The 25,350-nt window shown below is 33.4% G+C and overlaps 1 protein-coding gene across 13 annotated transcripts in view; it reads left to right on the top strand.

The window, feature by feature from the left end:
- RBM26 (RNA binding motif protein 26) overlaps window positions 1–20,863 on the top strand; it is an 82,575-nt gene extending 61,712 nt beyond the window's left edge. For 11 of the 13 annotated variants that reach the window (XM_047756506.1, XM_047756509.1, XM_047756503.1 and 8 more), the window contains 5 exons: window positions 1,530–1,616; window positions 9,617–9,730; window positions 11,404–12,558; window positions 13,197–13,255; window positions 16,830–20,863. In XM_047756506.1, the coding sequence (XP_047612462.1) occupies window positions 1,530–1,616; window positions 9,617–9,730; window positions 11,404–11,493 (291 nt within the window). In that variant the 3' untranslated portion in view covers window positions 11,494–12,558; window positions 13,197–13,255; window positions 16,830–20,863. The remainder of the gene's footprint in view (window positions 1–1,529; window positions 1,617–9,616; window positions 9,731–11,403; window positions 12,559–13,196; window positions 13,256–16,829) is intronic. The other 2 variants (XM_047756504.1, XM_047756505.1) reach the window with 2 other exon arrangements.
- Window positions 20,864–25,350: the final 4,487 nt, after the last annotated feature.

Below are 25,350 nucleotides of genomic sequence, written 5' to 3'. Positions count from 1 at the left end.
AATCCAAACAAATATGGTGAGTTTATGGATGTGTGTTTTGGTGAAACTAAGATGGTTTGGTTTTAGAAACATTCAGAGCCTCTAAACGGATATTCTTGCATTCATTTGGAGATTGGAACTCTACTCAAAGTTAGTAGTGGTAATGCACATGTAAAAATTGTCAGTCTTTAAATAAGATACCTTGTTTATCTCAACCTATGATTTGAACATATGACAGGTATCAGAAAAAAAACCCTCCATTATTAAAGGACCATTAACTGTTACAAAATGTGATTAACAAAATGTTTTCTTTAGTTTATCCACTGGAACCAGTAGTAGTAATAATAGAGCTAAAACTTACAGAGCCCTTATTTTGTTTCTGAATGCTTTATATAACTCACCTTATTAGTTATTTTGACAGCTCTATGAGGTATGTACCTTTATTATACCTATTTTAGAGATGAGGAAAATGAAGCATGAAATGTTTAAGTAAGTTGTTCAGGTTTACACGGCTAGTACTAACAGAGGTGGGACCTGAATGAGTCTGCGATCCATTTTTGCTACTGTGCCCTGCAGAATTTTTCTGTGTGGAATATGTATATTTAACAAGATTGTGGTTATAATTTTGAACTAAGAAAGAAGGAAGGTATTAGTAATGATATGTAAAGGATAGAGCTTCATGTGGTAAGGTTGCTGTTTGCAGAAAGATCTTCCTACACATGGAAAAAGTAAAATCCAACACACCCAAAACAAGCAAATTTAATATGTCCAGCTTTTAAATGTCCTCAAAGAGTATGGTCTAGAGAAGCATAAAGTAAAAGTAAAAGCAGAGTCAGTTAAACTTTTGGATTGAAAGACCTGGACTCTCATCCATAGTATGAGAGTTACTTTTTTGAGTATACGAGTAACTAAGTTACTTTGGAAAAATTACTTACATTCTCTGACTCTCCCCCAGCTTCCCCCCCACCACCCCCGATTTCTTTAAATTGCAAAGATTCCAAAAACCCATATTCTAAGGATTAAATATTCAGCTTTAGAAAGAATTTTGCATATTCTGGAATTGGAATAATGAGTATAAAGGAATGACAATAAGGAAGGTCAAGTTAAGAATCCTACTGCAGCAGCTCAGGTTGCTGTGGAGGTGTGGGTTTAATGCCCAGCCTACTGCAGTGGGTTGGAGGATCTGGCGTTGCTGCAGCTGTAGCAAAGCATTTGCAGCTGTGGCTTGGATTCAGTCCCTGGCTTGGAAATTACCATATGCTGCAGGTGTGCCCATTAAAAAAAAAAAAGAGAGTAGTTCAAAGTTCAATCAAGTATAAGTTTCCCTAATTCTGGGAAGAGTAGAATTGTAAATAATATTAGAAGATAGGACCACCCTTTATCTTACAGTATCAAATACTACAGGGAATTATAATTTCTGTCTCCTAATCACCCTGAGTTGTTATGTATTCTAGGTTATTTTTATTGGTATTTTAATATTTTAAAAACCATTAGCATTTTGGATGTTTCAAAATATTTATTTGGAGGAAATACTTTTTTTTAATTTAAAGCAATATGGTGAAATTGAAGATTGTCAGATTGATGACTCTTCACTTCATGCAGTAATTACGTTCAAGACACGAGCAGAAGCTGAAGCAGTAAGTATTACAAATCATCTAATTTATTGAAATACAGATTTAAATGTTTTGTAAATATTATCTTTAAGTTTTAATATGAATGAAATAACTACGTTACTAAATACATTTTGACAGTAGATAAAAAGAACACATGAAGTGGAATTCATGGTCACAACGAACGTCCTAAAGCAGTGAGGCAATTTTATATATAACCCAAATGTTTAGAGTATGGTTACCAAGTTGAATGTCAAGTTGTACTGTCTTGAGACATCAGGAATTCTCTTTCTGTTCTCTCCAACAGGAGATAGGGCCACTCCACTTTTCCATTATCCCTTTACTCAGCTGGCCCAGAACAAGTCTGCTTCGGCAGAATGAGTGATGAGGCTTAAGGTAGAAGCTGAGTTATAGTTCTAATGGCTGCTCTTCTTTACTACCTCTTATCTGCTGATTCCTAGTCCCAGTTGGCTGAACCCTAAAGAAGTGTCCTTAGCATACCCCCAACTTTTGCTGAAGATACGATATATAGCTTTTAGGGTCCTTTTGGTATATTTGTCTTAAAATGTGTATCTTGAATTGTCTTTCTAAAGAAAGAACAGAAGTATATGCAGCCTTGTCTTTCTTCTGGGTTTAAAAAGATAAAAAAAAGGGAAATGGGTGTAAGGTGTAGGGGAGTCATAGGAACCTTTTTAGCCCTGTGTGTTTTTTCTTTGGGATTGTAGAGAAATAGATGTACAGTTTTGAGCTTGGAAAGATGCATTGAGCATTGTAGTTAACGTCACGTGAACGGAGGAGTTGTGTGGTTTTCAGAAGTTTTAAGATGATTGTGGTCTAAATAAGTTTTGAAAATCTTCTAAATTGCTTTATCCTCTTTGTAGTGCATACTCTCCACCAGCACATGGTCATTGCTGGGGGCCTGTCTGGAGTAGTTGCTCTTGGGGCAGTGTAACCTGTAAAAGACTGTAAATGTGATAAGTCTCACAAAAGTGTTTAACTGGGCCCGGGAATAACGTAGTTTCAAGGTTAGGTGGGTAGATAATAGTTTTATGGAATAGGAATTCCTCATCTTAGAGTTTTATTAAATCTAGTTTTGAGAAATCTTGTATTGAAAGGTCTTTTATGAAAATAAGAGGTAATTTTAATTGATGACAATTTAAAATTTTCTTATTAGCTTGTATATATATCAAGAAAACAGATCTTTGATCAACTTTTCCTCAGGTTTTGTTGAGTTCACAAGTTAAGAATAACCTTCCTTTACATGGTAGCTTCAATGACAGTTTTCAGTGTAATGTTGGGTAGGTAGCTTGAGAACTGTTTTTTTATGTTCTGTTTATTTTCTGGGACTTAGTCATATTATAAAACAATGATAGTTGTTATGTTTAAATTGTTACAGTATTGCCAAGTTGTGAATTTAGTAACAACTTCAAAAATATATGTACTATTTCTCCCTGCCTTTTTTTTCTTTTCTTTTCTTTCTTTTTTTTTTTTTTTTGTCTTTTCGCCTTTCCTAGGGCCGCTCTCATGGCATATGGAGGTTCCCAGGCTAGAGGTCTAATTGGAACTGTAGCTGCCGGCCTATGCCACAGCCGCAGGAATGTGGGATGCGACCTACACCACAGCTCATGGCAACGCTAGATCCTTAACCCACCGAGCAGGGCCAGGGATCGAACCCGCCACCTCATGGTTCCTGGTCAGATTCGTTAACCACTGCACGCCACGATGGGAACTCCTCTCCCTGCTTTGTGTACATGGCTGAGAGGAAAAAAATACCTCTTGCCTCTTAAATAATTTTTGGGTATTTTGCTTTGGTAAGTAAGACCTATTCATATATACCTTCTTTCTTTGGCTTAGTTTTTCTACATAAAAGATGTTAATTTTTTAATATACATTTTTATATTATGTATATATTTTCCAAATGGATAGCAATCAATTTGAAAGACCAGGGATTAATGTATAATGAAAGATTTTATTCAGTGAAGGTTGAATAAGTGGCAAAATAACTTAGGTGTAGTTAGATTTGATGAGAATTAGCTTTTCAGGGTAGATAACCATTTTAGTTGTACTTACTTAACAGACTCAAACAACTACCATCTCTATGATGAAAATTTGGAATTAAGTTATAGAAGTTGTTAAAATATGAACATTTCCTTAAGCCAAAAAAAATTTCTTGAAACTTTGTAACATTCTATTTTACAGGAGAATAGAAAATTAAGTTGAAGCTTATCTTATACAAGCAGAGTATAGGCTAAAGCAGTGGTTTACAAACTTCTGGATTTCATGGAACAATATGGTTTAGGAATCTTATTTTTTTGTTTTTATTTTTTGCTTTTTAGGGCCACACTCAAATGGCATATGGAGGTTCCCAGGCTAGGGGTCTAATCGGAGCTATAGCTCCGGCCTCCACCACAGCCACAGCAACATCAGATCTAAGCCATGTCTGCGATCTGCACCACAGCTCATGGCAACGCCAGGTCCTTAACCCACTAAGCGAGGCCAACCTCATGGTTCCAGTCGGATTCGTTTCCCCTGAGCCACGATGGGAACTCCAGGTTTAGGAATTTTAAAATTAGTGTGTTTGACATTGAGGTGCCAATTTTTAATTTTCTCAAAGAAGAATACTTATAAAGTACAAAAAAGATTGCTTTTACCATCACCATCCCATAAAATAAAGAAGAATTTAATACCAAAATATAGATGGATAAAAACTCAAGGTAAAAGATAGGCCTTCCCAAGAGAAGTAAATTGTCAACCTTTGCTAATATTTATTTCCAAATATTTCATTGTTCATAATTTCTGAACCATTGTGTTAGATGATTGAATATATGTCTCCATTTCTGAAGTCAATAGATGCATAATATTTCAAGGTGAAAGTATAGGAATAAAATAATTGAGACATTCAAACATGACTGAAAAGTGAGAAATTTTCCCCAAAAGAGGTTGAAATATTTTAAGGAATAAGCAGAACCATTTTAGCTTTAGGTTAAGATGGTTAAGGACTGACTCTGGTTAGTTAGAAGATGGGTCCCCCTGCTTAGTTTCTATTTTCCAATTTGCCTAAGTACCACACCAGTGTACTAAAGGTGGCTAAGTACCCAACAGGACAGAAAAAAATAACCTCTTTCCATAACTGTCAGAAGGTTGTTTTTCCTACTCTAAATTGTTCTATACTTTTGTAGGAAACCGGGATCCAGTTTTAGGACAGGAGTAGTTAAGTTCCTGTTTTATAAGAATCCGTCTCAAAGATGAAACTGTACAGTCACAAACTCAAAAGGAGTATGTAGCTTTATTTTTTCCTTTTTTAATTTCTTTTTTGGCTTCCCACAGCATATGGAGTTCCCAGGCCAGGGATCAAATCCAAGCAGGAGCTGCGACCTATGCCACAGCTACGGCAATACCAGATACTTAACCCACTGTGCCCTGGGGATCTGTGTCCCTGCTGCTGCAGAGACACTGTCAATCCTGTTGCACAACAGCGAGAACTCCTATGTAGCTTTTTTATTAAAAGGAAAGAGAATCTTGTTTGACTAGTGTCTTTTTGACACCCACACCTCAACTCCCAGTAGCTGTGAGGAGTCACTGATTTGGAACTTGTAAGGTGTACTTAAAACAGTGCCTGGAACATAGTAAACCCATTTAATTTCAGCTATTACTGATATTATTGGGTGTGTGTGTGTGTTTTAAGAATGAGAATTGATTGGCAAATCAATGAGATGGAATAGAAACAAGATAAGAGTGATTTCACAACTCTCAGTCTTTAGCCCTGAAGTTAGCACAAAATTGGATTCATAGAGGATAGTGCAACCATCAAGTGTCAGAAGTTCATGGGGCTGAGTAAGTAGTTTATAGCAAGAACAAATTGTGTAAGTGGATTCAGTCAAGAGAAATCCAATCATATATATTACAGAGTTTTTTTGTGTGTTCTTACTGATTTACTTATTAAGTACTGCCATGTGATGGGCACTGTGCTATGAGAATTAGTACATCTTAAGTGTCAAGCTTGTGAGAAAGGGACCACACAGTTTGAATTCAAGAGCTAGAGGAATAGAAGTCTTTTCCTATAAGTTATAAACATTAGATTTTACATGTTTTAGTTTTGTTTTTTTTTTTTTCAGTTGTCCTTTAACTCCTGCCTAAACATTATCTACTATGGTTATTACAAACATTAATAAACTTGGTTTTAACCTTCTTTTATCAATTAGTTTTATCATTACAGTTACTAAAAAATGTAAGGTATATTAGGATTGCAGCCTTAGCTTTTCAGGCCTTAGATCAGTTTTTCCCACAGTGTTTTTACAGTACTCTGGTTCTATAAGGGCTCCCCTAACAAAGGATTTTCCTGTCAAATAAGTTTGTGAAGAGCTGCATTTTGTATATTCGATTTAGATTTATAATCTAGATGACTTTAAAAGGCAAACACTCCTGTTTAATTTTGCTCAATTCAGCTTTTTCCAAATGTTCATTGTTTTCAGAATCATTTTCCATGTCAGATATGGAACCTACCTCATAAGTACTTTTCATACTCTTGTTTTCTTCATTTGTCAGATCTTCAGGCTTCTTTTGCCCTTTTGTCATGTATATGCCTGTTTTCCTTACTTCCTAATTTAGTGCAAACTTTGAATAACTATGCAGTTAAATAGGCAAAGATCTAGAGCAAGCCTATGAATAAAATGCTTCAGCTTTTAAATAGACTTTTAGTTGATACTTCATAGCACAGAAATTACAGAAAATTGTAAAATGAACCACCACATGATCATCATTGAGCTTCAGCAATTATCCACTATGGCCAATCTTATTTTGTCTGTATCTTACCCACTACAACTCTCTAGCTCCTTATTTGAAGCCATTCCCAGTCATCATCATTTTAGCTATAAAAATTTCAGTGTATGTCTGTCATTTTAGAGCCTTAAGAAAATGAAGCACAATACTGTTAATCACACCTAAAAATGATTAATATTTTAAAGTATTATCAAATACCCAGAGTTTGCATTGTCCTAATTTTCTTATCAGTATTTTACTTACTTTATTTAAGGATTCAGACTAAGATTTATATTTTGATTTAGCTTGATTGTTATTATACAATTATAAATTCATAGATTTAATCATTGTATAGGTATTGATCCATTGTTCTCAGCAATTGATGTATTGTCCCATGTTTGGCTAGTGGCTACTCTACAGATTTCTTCCTGAGTTCTTTTGACAGGACTGTAGTGGGTTATGATACTTTCTTTGCTTTCTGGTATGAAAAGGTATTCTAGGTTCATCTTATACATTTTCTCTTTCAGACCAGGAACTGGCCATTTCTCTAAGGAGCTCTGATACTTTTTACTGGGAAAGGTATTTAGAGATCACGATCTGAGTATGAGGGGTGCTCATTACTCCTGAGTGTGTTACTATAATCTTTTTCAGTGGTCAGAGCTGGGAGTGGAGAAAACAATAACATTCATACACACTTGTACACATATATGTACATATGTATATTCACATATATACACACACATATAAAGAGAAGAAGTTGAAAACTGATACTTCCCATTTAATTCTGTATTGTATGGTTTTCATACACACATAAAAGGCATGTCTTATTGTATTGTGCTTTGCTTTATTGTAGTTTGCAGATACTTTTTTTTTTTTTTTAAACAAATTGAAGCTTTGTGGAAGCCCTGAATTGAGCAAGTCTGTCATTGCCATTTTTCCAATAGCATTTGATCACTATATGTCTCTGTATCACATTTTGGTAATTTTTGCAATATTCCAAGCTTTTTCTTTATTTGTTATGGTAACCTGTGGTGATTTGGCGGTATCACAGACCATGCCCACATAAGATGGCAAGCCTAATGAATAAATGTGTGTCTTCTCACTGCTCCATTGACCAGCCATTCCCCATCTCTCTCCCTCTCCTCAGGCCTCCCTATTCCCTGAGGGAAACAGCATTGAAATGAGGCCATTTGATAACCTACAGTGGCCTTCAAATGTTCAAGTGAAAGGAAGAGTCACACATCTCTCACTTTAAGTCAGAAGCTAGAAATAAGGTGAGGAAGGCATGTCAAAAGCCAAGACAGAAAGAAAGCCAGGCCTTTCAATGTCAGTTAGCCAAGTTGTGAATGCAAGGGAAAAGTTCTTGAAGGAAATTGAAAGTGCTACTCCAGTGAACACATGAATGATAAGAAAGCGAACTCGCTCTATTGCTGACCTGGAGAAGTTTTAGTGATCTGGATAGATCAGACCAGCCACAGCATCCCCTTGAGCCAAAGCCTAATCCAGAGCAAGGCCTCAACTCTAGTCAATTCTGTGAAAGCTGAGGGAGGTGAGGAAGCTGCAAAGGAAAAGTTTGTAGCTAGCAGAGGTAGGTTTGTGAGGTTTTAAGGAAGGACGCTGAAACCATGATATAAAAATGCAAGGTGAAGCAGCAAATGCCAAGGTAGAAGCTGCAGTGAGTTATTCAGAAGATCTTGCAAAGATAATGAAGGTAGCTACTGTAAACAACAGATTTTCAATGTAGATGAAACAGCCTTATATTGGACATTCTTAGCTAGACAGAAGTAAATGCCTGACTTCAAACTTCAAAGGTCAGCCTGACTGTCTTGTTAGGTTAATGCAGATGGTGATTTTTAATTTGAAGCCAGGGCTTATTTACCATTGTGAAAATCCTAGGGCCCTTTGAGTAATACTAAATCTGCTCTGCCTGTGTTTTCTAAATAGGATAACAGAGACTGAATGGCAGCATTCAGTAAATACTTTTAAAATTAAACCTTTAGAGAGTTATACATTCACTTTGTAAAGTTGAAGTGTGCGCTGAATATAGAAATTTACAAAATTAGGTCATAAAAATTTTGGAAGAACTTACTATAGAAAATGTTACTAATTTTTTTGCTTTTTTTAGCTGGATGAAAACAAGAGTTTTAATGAGTGGACATTTTGCATGAGACAATTGGAATTCCTTACAGGAATGTATTTTTACATAACATTTATAGCTTTGAAAAGTTACAGTTTGTTTCTGGACTTAAATATTAATATATAAGTACTTGAAAGATTTTTAGTTGTATGGCATGATGGGGCCATGGACTAAAAATTTCTGAGCCGCATTTTATTAGGCATGAGATCCTTTTAAAATTATCATAAATTTGTATGTGCAGGTTTAAAATTTATACTTGGGACTTTTATATCACACAACACATATTATGTCAGATGTCAGTTGAGCATATAATTGTTTCTACATTTCACGTTATGGTGTACTTTGAGGTTGTATTATAAATCTTTTCTAACTGAGTTATTTTGGTATGATGCTAACATTGATTTTTGTTAGTTCACATGACTTTAATTTGAAAGCACTGCTTCTAAACCAGCTATTTAATGTAGTAAGTACTTAGACTTGAGTATTTACTCAGTTATCACATGCAATTCTGAAAGCTTTGAAGGGAAGTACTTTAGTTTTCAATAGAGAAGTTTGGGGTTTTTGGTTTTTTCTTCATTGAGATATTTATATTTTGTAATAATGATACATCAGATATTTTATGATATTTGTTATTATTTGATGTAATTTAAAAATACTTTACATGTACAAAATTATTCTTATATTCGTTAAAGGTTTCTAGTTACTGCATGGGCCATTTGTAAATTAACAAGAATTAAAATCTACAGCCAGGATCTTGAAGTGCTTGAGATGGTTGCCTTGAGTAGCAATTATCATTGTACTATGGACATGTAGACAGAGTTCTTCTAGTCAGATACTGGCCAGTAGTGAAATAGCTCTACTCAATTATGAGAAATTATTCTTGTTTTCTTTTTAAAGGAATTTAGAATCACTAGGCTGACTTTAGAAGTAAATAACAATAAAAAATAAATTATAAATTACAATAATGAATAGTAAAAGTAAATAGGGAAGTAAATAACCACAAAGCAAAAATAGGCCACTGTCTTAAATTGTGTTTAGCTAATTTAATTTAAATATTAAGTACTATACCATTTCAGTTTTTTTCTTCAGCAATTATAAATGTTCTATACTCCAGTGTTCTTAATTGTTTTAGGCTGCAGTTCATGGAGCTCGTTTCAAAGGGCAGGATCTAAAACTGGCATGGAATAAACCAATAACTAATATTTCAGCTGTTGAAACAGAAGAAGTTGAACCTGATGAAGAGGAAGTATGTTTTTTTTTTCCACTTGTTTTTCCCTTAAATGTTTACATTTTTATATAAATTGTGGTATTATGACTGTGATTTTAACATAAAACTTTTATTCCTGAGCCATCTTCCAGGCAGGAGATATCAGATAAATGCAGACAACTTTAAATTTTCTGTATTATTTCTGAGAACTGTGGATTGCTAATCCAAAAAGAACATATGAGGAGTCATATATATATGAAAGTCATATATATATATATATACATATATATATATCTCAGTTTTCATTTACTCTTAGAAGATAATAATTACTCATTAGATTTTTATCCACAGGAAATCTTGTGATATTTTAAGTTTTAGAGTATATATTCTACTCAATTGCTTTATTAACATTTTGGGTTTCATTTTAATTCATATCATTTTAGTTTATTAGAATGAATGGCTGTTATGTGGTAGATACTTTGATAGGCATAAAAATGAATAAGACACGGTCCCTATCATCAAGGAGCTTATAATCTGGAAAAGGGGGTAGTGACAAACACATAAGAAACTAATTAAAACAAAAGGCAGACTGATATGCTGAATAAAGATTTGAACAATATGTTTCTGGAACCCAGAGGAAGGAGCAATTGTTTCTTTTCAGAAGAATCTTGAAGGAGGTGGTGACAGTGGAGCTGAACCCTGAGTGATAAAAGAGCTTTTCATAACCAAGAGCTGGGACTGGGAATGTAGCTGAGAGATGTATTTTAAATGGCAGAGGTACATAGATGCGGAAGAGTACATTTTTCTTGGGTAACAGCAGTTAGGTCTCGTGGTTGAGAGGTGGGATCATAAAGAACAGTGAAGTGGGAAAAGCCCTTTGAAACCAAAAACCTAAAAGTAAGCAACTCTGTTTTGTTTAAACATGAAATAAGCTGTAGGAAAAAGTTGAGAAAGTTAAGAAATGAAGGTAAGGTGGAAAAACTAAATGGTTCCATGTTTTATCTTGGTTAGATTTTTATAATGGCACTTCATTTTGTTTGAAGAGCATTCAAGGCTGTTATACATATCCGTAGTCAAATGCAAGAATAAAATGTGTATTTTGAAACTCATATACATGATTTGTCATTTTATATTTTAGATTATACCTTTGTCCTTCCATGAGTTTGAATTGAATGGGGAGAAAAGCAGGAGAGCTCCTGGTATTAGGTATTTTAAAAAGTTTGAAAAAGTAGTCTGAGAAGCTTTTATGAAGGGAATGGGGAGAAGAAAAGAATGCTATAAAAGAAAATGTTTGTTACATACAGCAGAAACAGCAGAAAAGAAATATAAATATTAATAGACTTTATTCAGATTAATTGGTTGATTTAGTGTCCATACAGTAAGCCAGATAACTTATTGATGTTTTCTTAAAAAAAAAAAGATATTAAGTAATGTTTTGTAGGTATAGAAGATAGCATGATTTGATAAAATGAGGCAGGAGAAACAGCATGTAAATGATACTTCATTAGTGTCTCTTGGATGCAAATTATAGAATAGATAGTAATGAGAAGCTGTTGAGTGGATGAAGGTTGCTTTTCTTTATTTCTTGAATGTTCTAACTATAGAAATACCTTTTGTATTCGACTCTGTTGAGAGTAATCAGTATTTAAAAGTGTCACCTTTTTTCTTTTCTTTTTTTTTGGGTAAATTCCTAAATGCATTTTAACCTAAAGTTTCAGGAAGAGTCTTTGGTGGATGACTCATTACTTCAAGATGATGATGAAGAAGAAGAGGACAATGAATCTCGCTCTTGGAGAAGATGATTTGACTGATCATTGATCTGCATATGCTAGAACTCTACCTGTGTTTCATTAGTATTACCTAATGTACTTTTACATATTTGTAAAAACAATTTTTGGTAAAAATGTGATGAAGATGGATTTCACAAATAGACAAAAGAGAAGAAAACTACCTTCTGAATCCTGTATTTTGAAAGATTGATGTTTGCGTTTTATTTCAGTAAACAATTGCTAAAGACATCACACTAGAAACATATGCAATGTTTTTATTACATACTTCTACTGAACATTACAAAATTCTTTGGGTTCTTTGTAATTTAATGAATAGATATGAAGACTTAATGACCAATACTTGTTATAACTTAGAGGATTTTGTTTTACTCCAAATAAGGAATGAATTTGCATTTAAAATCTTAATGAATGTTTTCAAAAATGAATAGATAACATAGTACTCTAACTAAAGTCTCCAAGTTATGTATTCATAATTATTACATAGTAGTATGCTTAGGCTTTACTATGTATTAGCCTTTTGTTGGACTTGTGTATGTATTTTACATATGGGTTTTAATGATAACGGTGTATGACTGCTTTGCGTTTGAGTCCTTATGCATTCAGATGTTAAAAATAAAGTGGAATGGTCTCTTGAAAAGAAAAGAAAAGAAAAAAAATGACAAAAAAAAAAGACAATGTTCCTTGATTTAAAAAAAGAAAAAAAAAAAGAAAAAAAGTTAAATAGACCATTCCAGATGGTGATCTACCCTTCCCCCCAGTGATCACAAAGAAAGGAGCTATAATCACTAACTTATTCTCAAAAATAATAATGGTTACTGGTACCTTTACAATAATGTACAAGCCAATGTTTAAAATTTATACCACTTCAGTTTGGTTTGATCCTATAAACTTTCAACAGATGTCTTAAAATTTAAAAGCAGGCTGATTAGTTTGGAACCAGACTTCAAGTAGAGCTAACATTTGGTGAATAAGAAAACATCACATTACATTTTGGATGTATGAAAGAAAACTTGACCATTTGAAGATGTATGAATAAAGAAATGTACTATAGATACTACTTTAGGAAAACACTGTTTGGTAAGTGTTCCAGTCTGATATTTTAAGTGTGCATATCCTATACTTGTATAAAAAAAATCTTTTGACATTTGCAACAGTATTGTGATTTTTAAGTGGATTTCTCTGGCAAGTGAACATGATCATTGAAAGTTGATATAGCAATTTCCAGGAAATAAATGCATTCTTTGTAGAGTGGAGGGTGGGAGATAACATATTTATCTTTTACAGTTCATCGTTTTGGTAGCAAGTGTTTCTATCACTCTTGAGAGTATAGTAGTTATATTAAAAGTCACATTAAAAAAAAAAATCACTTTCTTCCCATACTGGGTTCCTCACAATCACAACTAATTCTGCCACCATAGTCTTCTGCCAGTGGAGCAACTGGTGACACTGTTCCTCTTTCTTTTCTTCCCACACTTAGTGTTACAGTTGTATATATATGTTCCTGATGGTAATACTATTTCATAGAAATGTTTTGGTTTGCAATTGGTACACATATTAATATTTAAAATTTCAGAGTCAGATTTCTCTTATCAAAATAGTGACTTACTCAAAACTTTACTGTAGTTAGATCTATGATATATTTTTATGTAGTCTCTTGTATGTTGACTGTGTGCTATTCTGATTCATTAGGTAAGTTTGTTTTCTTTTCTTTTTAGTAGTCGTGAAAGATGCCAAATTGGCAGAGGCTCACGTTTCTTCTCTTTACACCAAACAGGTATTATAAAGAAAGAAAATCTTTCAAAGGCCAGTTAAATCTTCATGCTGATTTTTGGCTTTATAATTTGATTAGTAAATTTTAGTGTGCTATTTTAGCAATTATTGTAAAAACTTTATGTAACTGAAATCACATACTATTTATTTAAATGCATAAAAAGCTAATTATTTTCCCTAGGCTTAAATTCTATAGTAACCTAAAATTAAAATGTTTTATACCATATTGCTTTGAATGAATCAGAAGACAAGCATGTTTTAATCAGGTCCTGAAGTATGGGAATTAAATATATTAGCAACATTTAGTAGGTCCATGATTATATTTTATTATCATTAATATGATTTAATTATTACTTATTTAGTATTAAATTGCTTCAGATTTTTAAAACAAATGCATATGTTTATTAATACTAGTACTCTACATGTCCTTTCATGTGTTTCATTTAAAACTTAAGATATCCCTTCGAATTTCTTGTTAATTCCCATTTTACAGATAAGGAAACTTAGGCTAATAGAGATGGAATGACTTGCCCAAAGTGACAGCTACTAAGTAGCAGGACTAGATTTAAATGCAAGCATTCTGATTTCAGTGCCAACTTTAAAAAAAAAAAAAAAATCTATGTTGCTACCTCCTTATTTGATTGGGCATGAGATTGTGTTTGTAGTAATTGTGGTAGTTTTGCAAAATTAGTAAACTCCTTGGTCATTAGCCAGTTTTTACCTTTACCCTCCCTTTAATGCAGCACTTTGTTCATATCTCTGTTACAGTACTTATGTTGTAATACAATTTATCTGGTTTATATGTCTGTCTTCCCCACTAGATTACAAGCTCCTCTAGGAAGGGGACCATGTCTTATTCATCTTTTTATCTCTAGTGATTGTCACAAGCCTAGCTCATAGTGGGCATTCAGATGTTTGTTGGATGAATTAATGAATGAATGCATATTTAAATCTCCAATAATGGAGTGACAATTACCTCCCTTGTTAATTCTTATCAATTTTCCAAAAATCTCTCTTGAAGGTCTTCTCAGTCATTGGGACCATTTTACTAAACAATTGATACAGTTAAATATTGCACCAGTGAGTGGGATTACAAATACTATACATGTAGCCTTAGTGGAATTTCCGTAACAATTAACAAGCTATTAAATGTTTTGGAGTATTAAGTATAGTCTATTTGAGAAGTAAAACAGCCTTTTGGTTTCTATCAGTGTGTAAGAATAGAAATGTCAAGAGCTACTAATCTAGTCCATCCCATTAATTTTGTATATCCAAAGATGAGCTAGTGTAGAGTACTGGACAAGGGTTAAGAGATTTAGCTTTTGATCCCCAGCTCTGTAACTGGCTTTCTGGCCTTAGACAAGTCTCTTAACTTATCCAGGGTTGTTTCCTTGTCTGTAAAATGAAAGGGGTTGGACTAGATGATCTCTAAGGTCCCTTTCACATCTTTTAATTTCCCTCGATCTATATTTATCAATCTATATTAGTGTTTTAACGTACAACAGTGTAACATCTATATCAATTCTCCCTACCTGTTTTTGCTGTTGCTGTTTCTAACATCCTATCAGAGGAAACAACAGATTTGGTTATGATAGTTCATATTATGTGTCTTGGCATATTTTGTATGTAGTGTACCCAAATGTTTGCCTTTGCTACACAAATTCCATTAATGTATAAAAAGTATAGATTAACTTCTGTACTCACCACTTTCCCTTACTACTTAGAACTTTTCCTTCCACTTCTAAACTCAAAGTTTAAAATTCTTCCTTATTACAATATGCTGCCTAAAGTGTGAGACACATTTTTAAATTCTGTAGTCCTCCTAACAAGTTCTTTGCTATAGTACAGATCTGGGCTGAGGTGGGAATGAAAAAGGAATTGAGATGTAGGCAGCTACGTTTTAAAGGCAAAAGAATGAAGGAAATTATATATTACTGATTAAAAGATTGATTAGGATTACTTCAAGGGATGGTTGAGTTGTCATTTTACATATTTCACTTAACATTTTATGTCTTAAGTAGTGTTGTTTTAAATTTTATTGGATAATTGTAACATTAAAAAATTAATTTTAGTATTTAACCAGAACCCAGGCATTTAATGAAATCATGTTGCATGAATGGGAGAGTATTCCATAGCTCTTGTTTTATTTTGTAATATGATCAAATGTATCAAACAGCAGTTTAAAGATAAGACTTCACTGTTTAGCAGATTACTTGTAGAAAGCATGGCTAAGCCTAATTGAAGGAAATTTCTTGTTACTAGAACTGTTTTAAGGGGACTGTTATTTTCAGTCTTACTTGGAACACTAATCACTGGCTCTGAGGGTTACAAAAAGAAAGCAAAAAGTTGCTTGTTTGGTATATTGAAATATCAATGGCTATTTTAGATTTTTATGTAGACTTTATCAATCTATATTTTCTATCTTTTTTTCCCCTTACCTATAGTCTCATCTAACTATAGAGAATTAGTTTTAGTTCTTCAAGAATTTATACAAATATTTGTAAGCTTTTTTTTTCTTCCCTTATGAAAAGTCTTTTAGCCTTTTAAAGCAAAATGTCCTATATAAAGTTCTGGCTAATTAGGTTATCTCAGGAATTACCTTGTTCTTATTAACTTCTTGAACTGGCTAGTTGCTCTAAGGTATGTATACAGTATACACGCTTAGAGAAGAGTGGACTTTTTTTCTCTCTCATCATTGTAAACCTATCAGATGACAGCATGTAATCCTCCAAAATAGCTACCTAAAAGTACTAAGAAAACAAGAAACCTTGGTGAACATAACTTCCATGCTCAGTAGTTTCTAATGAAAAACATCATACTTGTTCAGTAGAAAATTCCTGATTTGGTTAATGTCCTTGCAGTTTATCAGTATTATGTGCTCATTATTTAGTATAATTGGAAGCCTTTTTTATTTTACTTTTTTGTATCAATTTATTATACTTGCTTCTTCCTGATCCCTCCCTTCCTGTTACTTAATTTCTTCTCTCCTCTCCCCATCATCCAAGTTGGTCTTCCTTTGTATGCAGACACTCTCATTTTTATATGTTCCTTTTAATTTATTAATTATTGTGCTTCAAATACAGTATTTTTATGTCATATAGTGTGATTGAATGAAATGGTTATCACATGGAGTTTAAGGAAATTCTATATACCTTACAGTTACTTTGAAATCCTTGGGAAACTTGAGACAGTTGTTCTTGCTTTTATTTTTATACGCAATATTTTGGAATTTGTTCATGATTTCCCTAGTTACTATTTTGGCACCTCACACCTATAAGAATTTACTCTGTGGTCAGTTATCATATTGACTAACCCCAGATTTTGATCAAACAATGTTGTAGAGCTGTGGACTCTTTGCAGCTTAATGTTTAAGTGTAGCATGATGCAGAGAGGTTTTATTGAAATCATTTTAACTCAGAGCTGATCCTTTGTGAAATTCATCCGCAATTTCATTTTGATTCCTTTCTTAGATTTTATTTAATGTTTAAAAAAAGTTGGAGATCAGTGTATGGTATGATTCAGTTTTTAGATTATTTACTGTTTTCAGAGTTTTTTTTAATAATCTTCTCTTTTTCCAGCAGAGAGAGATCATCATTGCCTGAATTTAGCTTTGTGACTACAACAGCAAGATCCTGTTCCTGTCTGGAGACGACTGTTATAATAATATCATCCTATTATTTAATGTTTGCCCCTTATCAATTTGAATAGTTGTTTACATGTACTATAATTAGCATTTTATCTTTACAGTTCTTATAGGGTACATCTGAGTCCAGAAGTAAATCTGAGTGTGCTTTGTCTGACCTTATTCTTAAATGTTTTCTCCCCTTTATAGCCATTTATTTTTAAACTCCCTAAGAAGGGGAAAAACAAAGAGCATTCTTGGTTTCCTAACATAAGTTTTTAGTCTCAGTCAAGTTGAAAATGTGTCTAGGAAATTTATAAAGCCATGATGCTTTGTTCATTAGCATGAACAATTTAGAATGAAGAAAATGATTAAAAAGTTAAACCTCAGTTTGGCTTTAATTTTTCTGGATTTTAAGATACACATCTGGAATTAGGGTAGTCACTTAATTTTGAACAGTGGTAAAATACTTTTTTTCACGTGGTAATAACTTGCCTATTTCTTCTAAATAATTAAAGTCATTGCCAAGGTCATTTATCCAAATAATTTTTTAAACTTCCTAACTCTTCAAAATCAACAAAGAGAATAATTTGCTTTTCAAGTAGTACAGGATGATCTATGGATTATAAATACTGAGAAATATGTGTAAAATGTCTAATTTATGTAGGTTTTCCTTATTTTCCTCACTTGCAACCAAGACATCAAAGACAATCTTAAAAGCAAGGGGAAATGGTGTTGTGTGTCTAACATTGTTAAAGACGTAGTTTTCCTGTCTTAAAATGTATATGTCCATATTATTTATTTATAAGCAATATGGCTTGGAATTATTTATAAGCTGTGATTAAATTTAATTCTAAATATTCATCCAAAATATCCTCTTTATAAAGGGCACCGTAAAGTTTTCAGAAAATTAATTTCTTAGTATTCCTTCATAGATTCTCATTAGCATTTGAGAAGTCTGTAGACTTGATAGCAACTCTTTTGAAAGTCCAAATTATACTTGATCCTATTCACCCTTGTTCCTATGTTGATTTTTTTAAGTTCCATTCAGCCATGCTCATATTTTCACCCCTTTGTGCAAAGTTGACTATTCTGCAAGCACTTTTTCTTGAGTATGCATCACATTTGTCTTCGTGAAAAAAAGAACAAACACATCAGACACAATGTAAATTATCTGTTTTGATTCACATTAGTTGTAAACAGCATGGTTCATGAAGGCTTGATTTAAAGGAAGAGTATGTATTTGGGAAGGTCTTCTTAACATAATTATGACCTTGTAGCCTACAGGCATTTTTTTTTTTTTCCACTTGTTTTTTACTCTGGAATTCAGGGGATAGTACAAGGCATTTTTAAAATTAGACTTTTGTTTTAGTTCACATTTGCAAACTAACAAATAGCCACAGAGAGTTCACAAATGTTTCTCCAGATTAGTTCAGTATTTTTTTCTTTTTTAAGGAAAGAGTCTCTGCCTGTGTTAATAGAATAGTTCTAACCTACTAGGTTTAAAAACCCAAAGAACATTCTCTGAAGAGACCATACTCTGTTAACGGTTTTGGCTGGTTAGTGGATGTGGATCACGTACCACCACTCTCAGTTTTATTTTGTCTTCCCTTTTTTTTTTTCCCTTGCTTTTAAATTAAAAACAAAGCAAAACAAAATTGAACATGCCATTGGGAATCAGAAGTCAAGATTTGATTCTCATTAAGATCATTGCATTTTTTGAAAATCGCTGTGAGATCTGGTAAGTTAGTTACATATCTAAATTCCCATATGTTGATTAATTAGAGATAAGGATTTTCATTATTTCATTTTCCTGAAAAGGATTCTCATAGAGCTGTGTGTAGATAACTGTACAGAATCACTTTATGTAATTGAATGAAGCAGTTTACCTCTGCATGATTGCATTATGGAAGCCTTTTATATATTTTTATATTTTTCAATATACTTAGATTTTACAGTATTAGCTGCCCTAGTCATGCTATATTTGTTTTTTTTTTAAATAGAGTTTATAAATATTTGTGCTCAAAATACAGATCAATTGAATATTTTTGGTCTTGTTTACAAGATAAATAATACTTTAAAGTGATGCAGCCCCTCAAGTGTCTTAGGAAAAAGTCATTGGTGCTACAAAACCTTTCAATATCATTTTGAACCTGATGCCAAACTTTGCTAGGCTTAAACCTATGATTGCTCGTGACTTAATCTAGCAGCGTACTTATAAAAGTGATCTGTGGTGAGTCAGATAAAGAGCCCAGCCTATTAGAAACACCCCATAATTTAGCGATATGCAGAATGACCGTACACTAATTTGTGCCCAGCTTCCCAAAAAGGAAATAGTTTCTTCAGTTTGTCATTAGTGCTTTTGATAAGAGGAATGGTGTTAATCTGGCCAGAATTTAAAAATGATACATTCAGCATGGCTTAGTTTTCCCACATGTCAAATGGAAGGCTTTTCTAGTCCTAAAATGTGGTATAATCCTGCTCTCTTTAAATTCCTATCTGTCTTTTACTCAACAGGAGGCAGGGTAATTCTTAAATATTTATAGAACATTTGATGAGTTGTAAAGAGGTATGTTATTTACGTTCCACAACTTTTGTGTTGATGTGCAGATTGTTTTCTACATCTGCAAGACTTCATTCCAGCACCTTAGTGAATGTTCTTAGGATACAATTTTTAAGTATCAGCAAAGCATTCATAGATGTTTACTTTTGATTCTCAGAATCCTGAACCTGTTTGGGGTGTGATATTACTTCAGAACATGTCCGGCACAAGATTTCCTTTAATAGTGGTTTAGTTGAACTCAATTTCTGTGGATTGTTGAAACTTAAAACACCAAAGGAGTCCTTGTCTGGAGACTGGATTGTTCCAGTTTTTAATACCTGTGCCCATAAGTATCCCATTTCACGAATGTGTGTTGGCATGGGGGAAAAATTCCCTGCTCTTTGAGTGGAGCGAAAGTAATTGGTTAAGCTGTAGCAGCTTTTTTTGTTTATTTTTTTAAAGTGATAATAAACTTGAACTGAAAATGGTAAAACTTGAACTAGAAAACTACTCTTGTATGCTTAGAATGTTTATAGTATTACGTGTTTGTGTGAGGTTGTCAACATTTTTATTATTTATAGTTGAATTATGTTTTGTTTGTTAAATATCCATAATGTTTATTATTTTTATATTTTGAAAAATTTTTAAATAAAATAGTCTTACTAAAAGCATTTGTTAACTTTTTAAAATTGTCCTGCATTTTGCATCAGTTATATTAATATAGAAGAGAAAGGAAAATTTGCAGCCCTTGGGCATTGCATAGTTGAGAATTCTGAAAATGTTTATATGAAGAAATGGCTCTGTGTTGCCTCTTCCTCTCTCTGGTACCAAAGTATTCTTGGCCTAAAGACTGCTTTTCTCACACATATACAAAAATCTTCCTTACCTTTTTTACCCCTAATTCTTGACTTTTTACGGCTGGAAACTTTCTATATTTCATCTAGGGACCAAAAAGTTTCTCTATCTTGAGTGATAAGTGTAAAAATACTGTGATGTCAAAGGACTGCCATAGATTCTGAAGTGAGATATAAAGTACTTATACTGTCAACCTCCAAAGCCAAAGAAAGCTTTCAGAACCTCCCTCCGTTATTTTCTGTTTTCATCTGAACATTTTCATTCTTCACCTGATCTAATTTAATATGCTTTTCCAGCATTCAGCATGTTGATTTTATATTTATTTTTATTGAATGATAAAAATTGGCAATACTGGTTTTTTTGTTTTTCATTGCAGATATTCCTTCTATCATCTGTAACATGGGTTAAATAAATTTGGTAATAACTTGTTTTTCCGCTGCTTCTACCAGAAAATACATTATCTCAGAGTGTAAAAGTATCGATAAAAGTCTAGTTAAAGGGATCTGGTTATGAAATAGAAGTTTCTGGCTTGAAATAGAGGGCTCTGATTAATATTGACAGTTGGTAAATTTACTAAAAAGAACTTACGTATATATGTGTGTCTGTGTGTGTATATATATGTGTATATATATATATATATTTATTTTGCCAGTCCCTGGGGAGTATTTGCAGAATGAGCATGTTGTCAGCCTTCACTCAACCTAGAAAGTCTTTCTGTGTAAAATATGAAGGGATTTGGTCTTTTTTAATCCTTTAAAAAAATCACGTGACATATGTTATTGTCAAAAAACTTAAAATTCAAAATAAAAGGCAAAGAGGTAGGATCATTTCTAGGCTGTTATCTAGAAATGATCACTAGACATTCAAAAACAGGGTTTTATACTGTATACTGTTTTGTAGTCTTTTCATTTGTGATGACAGGTTGATACCATTTTTAAAGCCCCTTCATTTGTAGGTGAATCATGTATTGTCTCCTAATTTGGGGTACTTGGGACTTTTCCATCTTATAATATAAATGATGACATATCCTTAAACATCTTTGATTATTCAAAATACAGTGTCAACTGCTACATCAAAGAACACTTATTTTTAAAATGATAACATTTTGAATTTGATCTTTTACAAAGCAGATAGTATAAACCCCTAAGTACTTCATGATTTAGCTTTGGAGAACACCAGAATGTTAAGTTTCCTTTGCAAATGTGTTAGAACTTACTGAATTTGTTCTATATTTGTTTTACAGCAGAAGCCAAATTGTGTGTGATACAGTAGTTAACCTCTGATGCAATAGTGACACTATTATTATTTTCCACAGAATATTGTTTCCAAGATTTTGTATACCATAGCAGATTTTTTCCCCTTGAAACTACAGATTTTTATACTTTTGTTATGACATTTTTTTGTGTTCAAGAACTTTTATAGTCTCATAACTAGTCTTACTGAACAATAGGGCAGATAACCTTTATTTTTATTAAATAAGATAAATGATAGAATAGGGCTGGAATCTGTTTCTTAGTACCATATGCACTGCAAGGATACATAAAGAGGTACCAAATAATTTATGGCAATATCAGCAAGCTCCCTGTATTTTTTAATCTAATCTCTTCATTAACTGCTTTTTTCCAGAAAAAATTTGTTTTCCCCATTAAAGCTCATGAACATTTGTTACTGAAATATGTAAAGCATGAAATAAGCTATGAAAGAAAAAAAAATTACATAGAAATGGGAATTGATGGGTTCCATATATTTCCCTTACATGTCATAAACAGAAAAGGCCATTTTTTAAAAGATGATTCACTTTATTAGGAAGAATAAGATGGCTTGCAAATCATGAACATTTTCCTGAGCTAACCATGGTCGTGTTTTATCTAATATTTATCTAGTATACAATATTATATGTGACAGTTTCAAAATGCAGGGTTTAGTGTTTTGCCAGCATTTTGTTAAGCTGTCAGTCTTTGATTCACTTTTTATAAATCTCAAGTGAGTATTGAGGTATTATGCAAAAATACATTTTATATTTAGTGGTGTGATAATCATTACCTAAAATACAGTATGCAGTGTATTTGTGATGAAGGCTTTGAATGTAGGACATGGAGTTAATGAAAAGACCAGTTTTATACTTCTGATTTCAAGGAGGGTAAAGTACAAATTACACACAAAAAAGTAAGCCCTTAAAGACTTACACATTTTGAAACTTTTCTTAAGGTTAAAATGTCTTTTGTCCCAAAGATCTCATTTAAATTAGAATTTTCAGGGATGTTACCAACCATTTTTTTTTTTTTTAAGTAACATCTATGATTTAAGACTTCATGGATATCCTGTATTTTTTATTTAGAAGTCATTGTTGGGAAGAAATACTTAGAGATTATACACATCTTCAAGATTAGAGTTAGAAATGGATAGCTTTCATATTTGTACTAAATTTAATGCAGTATTACTTGTATAGGGATTTTTGTGATAAGTAGTAGATAATATACCAATTTGACATTTTTTCTTATCAAGTTAGTATTCAAAGTTAATAAAGTGATGAAAAGGGAGATCTCTGGCATTTAATAATTATGTCTGAATGAGTTAAGGATTTGAAAACTACACAGGTAACTCATCAAAATTAAGTACTGAGCCAGTTATTAGTCATGACAGCCTAATGCATAATATTTATAATATTAAATGGATGAAAGCTACATATACTAAAAATGTAATATAATCCTAACCAACCATTTTGGGGTCAACCTAAAGGAGTAGGTATTTTCAATTTTGTTTTGTCAGTATCTTCAGTGAAAAGGAGAATCCCCAGGTTGGGAGTGCCCACAAAAGAGTAGGGCCATCTAAGGTGCCAGGGATGGAAAGATAGATTTGGTCCTGCATTTGTGAAAGTTCTAATTGAAAGCAACCTGGAAGCAAGTATTACATTTTTATTTTTATTTTTATTTTTGTTCTTTTCCTCAACTGATAGGCTTTATGGAGTATCAAAAGACATGAAAAATTCATAGAAAAACGTGCATCTAAGGCCACATGTATTCAAGGATCCTCTTGTGTTATTCATGGGGAAGCACTTAGTGTAGGGGTGATGATAGCAGCCTGAGCAAGTTCCACTCTCCCTCCCCCAAGGGAACCCTCCCCTCCGTTTCCACCACAAGAGCACCTCAGCACAACTTGTCACATAAAACCATAGGCCACACCATTCAGACTTAATATCCAGATTCAATGTCCCAAGATTTTTGCTGCACTAAGTATGTAAACTGGACCTGGGAACACTTCAGATGTGAACACTAAAGGCCTTCCTGTGTGCAGTTCTAACTATGGTGTACTGTAAACTAAATATACAAAAATCGATTGCTTATTCTCTAGGTCCAAACACTTGGAAGCTGAAGTTAATACAGTGCCAATTACAAGAAGTGACTAAGTGATTTACTAGGTGTAAATCTTAAAAGTGTATACAGGACTTTGGTGGGAACTATAAAATGCTGATTAAAAAAAAAAAAAAGAGTTCCCGTCGTGGCGCAGTGGTTAACGAATCCGACTAGGAACCACGAGGTTGCGGGTTCGGTCCCTGCCCTTGCTCAGTGGGTTAGGGATCCGGCGTTGCCGTGAGCTGTGGTGTGGGTCACAGACGCAGCTCAGATCCTGCGTTGCTGTGGCTCTGGCGTAGGCCAGTGGATAGAGCTCCGATTGGACCCTTAGCCTGGGAACCTCCATATGCCACGGGAGCGGCCCAAGAAATACCAAAAAAAAAAAACCTAAGTAAATGAAGAGAAAACCCATTCATGGGTCAGAAAACCCAATATAGTAAATGTGTCAGTTCTCCCCAAATTGATAGACAGTTTTAGCAGAAGAATGTTTTTTTTTTGGTAGATGGAAGATCATCCAGAAATTTATTGAAACGGCAAAAGAACTAGAACAATTTTTTTTAAGAGTGAGATGGGAGAAATCCAAATTCAGATTTATTTTATAGCTACAGTAATCAAGACTGTGATCTTGATGGGAGGGGTAGACAGAGATGAATGGAACAGCATAGCAGGCACAGAAGTAGACTCAAATGAGTATATCCAATTGATTTTTAACAAGGTGCAAAAGCAATTGAATGGTACAACTGGACACCCGTTGGCAAAAACAAAATGAACCCTGACTTAAATCTCACACCCCACTCAACTCAGAATGAATCGTGGACTTGAATGTAAGATGTTAAAACTTGTAGGAAGGAAGAAAAAAAATCTTTGAAACCTAGGGCTAGGCAAAAAACTTCTTAACACTTGATACCAAAAGCTTAATCCATAACAAGCATGACTGCTTCAAAAATTTTGCTCTAATAAGACTATGTTAAAAGGACAAAAAGATGAGCTACACAGTGGAAGAAAATGCTTGCAAACCACATTTCTAGTATGTCAGGACTGGTATCTAGATTATATAGCTCAAAGCTCAACAATAAAAGCTAACAATCCTATTAGAAAAAGACATTTCCTTAAAGATGACATTCAGATGGCAAATAAGTTCATGAAAAGGTACTCAACATTCTTTGCCATTAAGGAAATGGAAATTAAAACCTTAATGTGATACCACTACATACCTATCAGAATGGTCAAAGGAAAAAAGTTGACAACACTAAATGCAGGGACACAGAGAAACTATTATAAATACATTGCTGGTGGGAATTGGACAGCTACTCTAGAAAACTGGCAGTTTATTAAATAGCTAAACATGTAGCTATCCTATGAACCAGCAATTTAACTTATTTTCACATAAATACTGTACACAAAAGTTCATAGAAATTTTATTCACGACAGTAAAAAACTAGGAATAATCCACATCATTCAATGGGTGAATGATTACTGATACATCCATTCCATGAAAATACTACTCAGCAAAATAAAGAGAAACTGATTGATAGATACCACCTAGGTGAATCTGCAAGGAATACACTGAGTGAAATAAGCCTACTGTGTAATTCCATTTATATAACGTTCTTGCAATGAAAAATTATAGATATGGGGAACATAGTAGTGGTTGCTAGGGCTTATGAAGTTGATGGAGGTTGGGAAGGAGGTGGGTGTGATTGTGAAAGGGCAACGGGAGGGATCCT

The sequence above is a fragment of the Phacochoerus africanus genome, chromosome 13, assembly GCF_016906955.1.
Source record: "Phacochoerus africanus isolate WHEZ1 chromosome 13, ROS_Pafr_v1, whole genome shotgun sequence".
Taxonomy (NCBI): Eukaryota; Metazoa; Chordata; class Mammalia; order Artiodactyla; family Suidae; genus Phacochoerus; species Phacochoerus africanus.
Note: the sequence above shows the minus strand (reverse complement) of the source record. Positions and strands in the feature narration are given on the sequence as shown.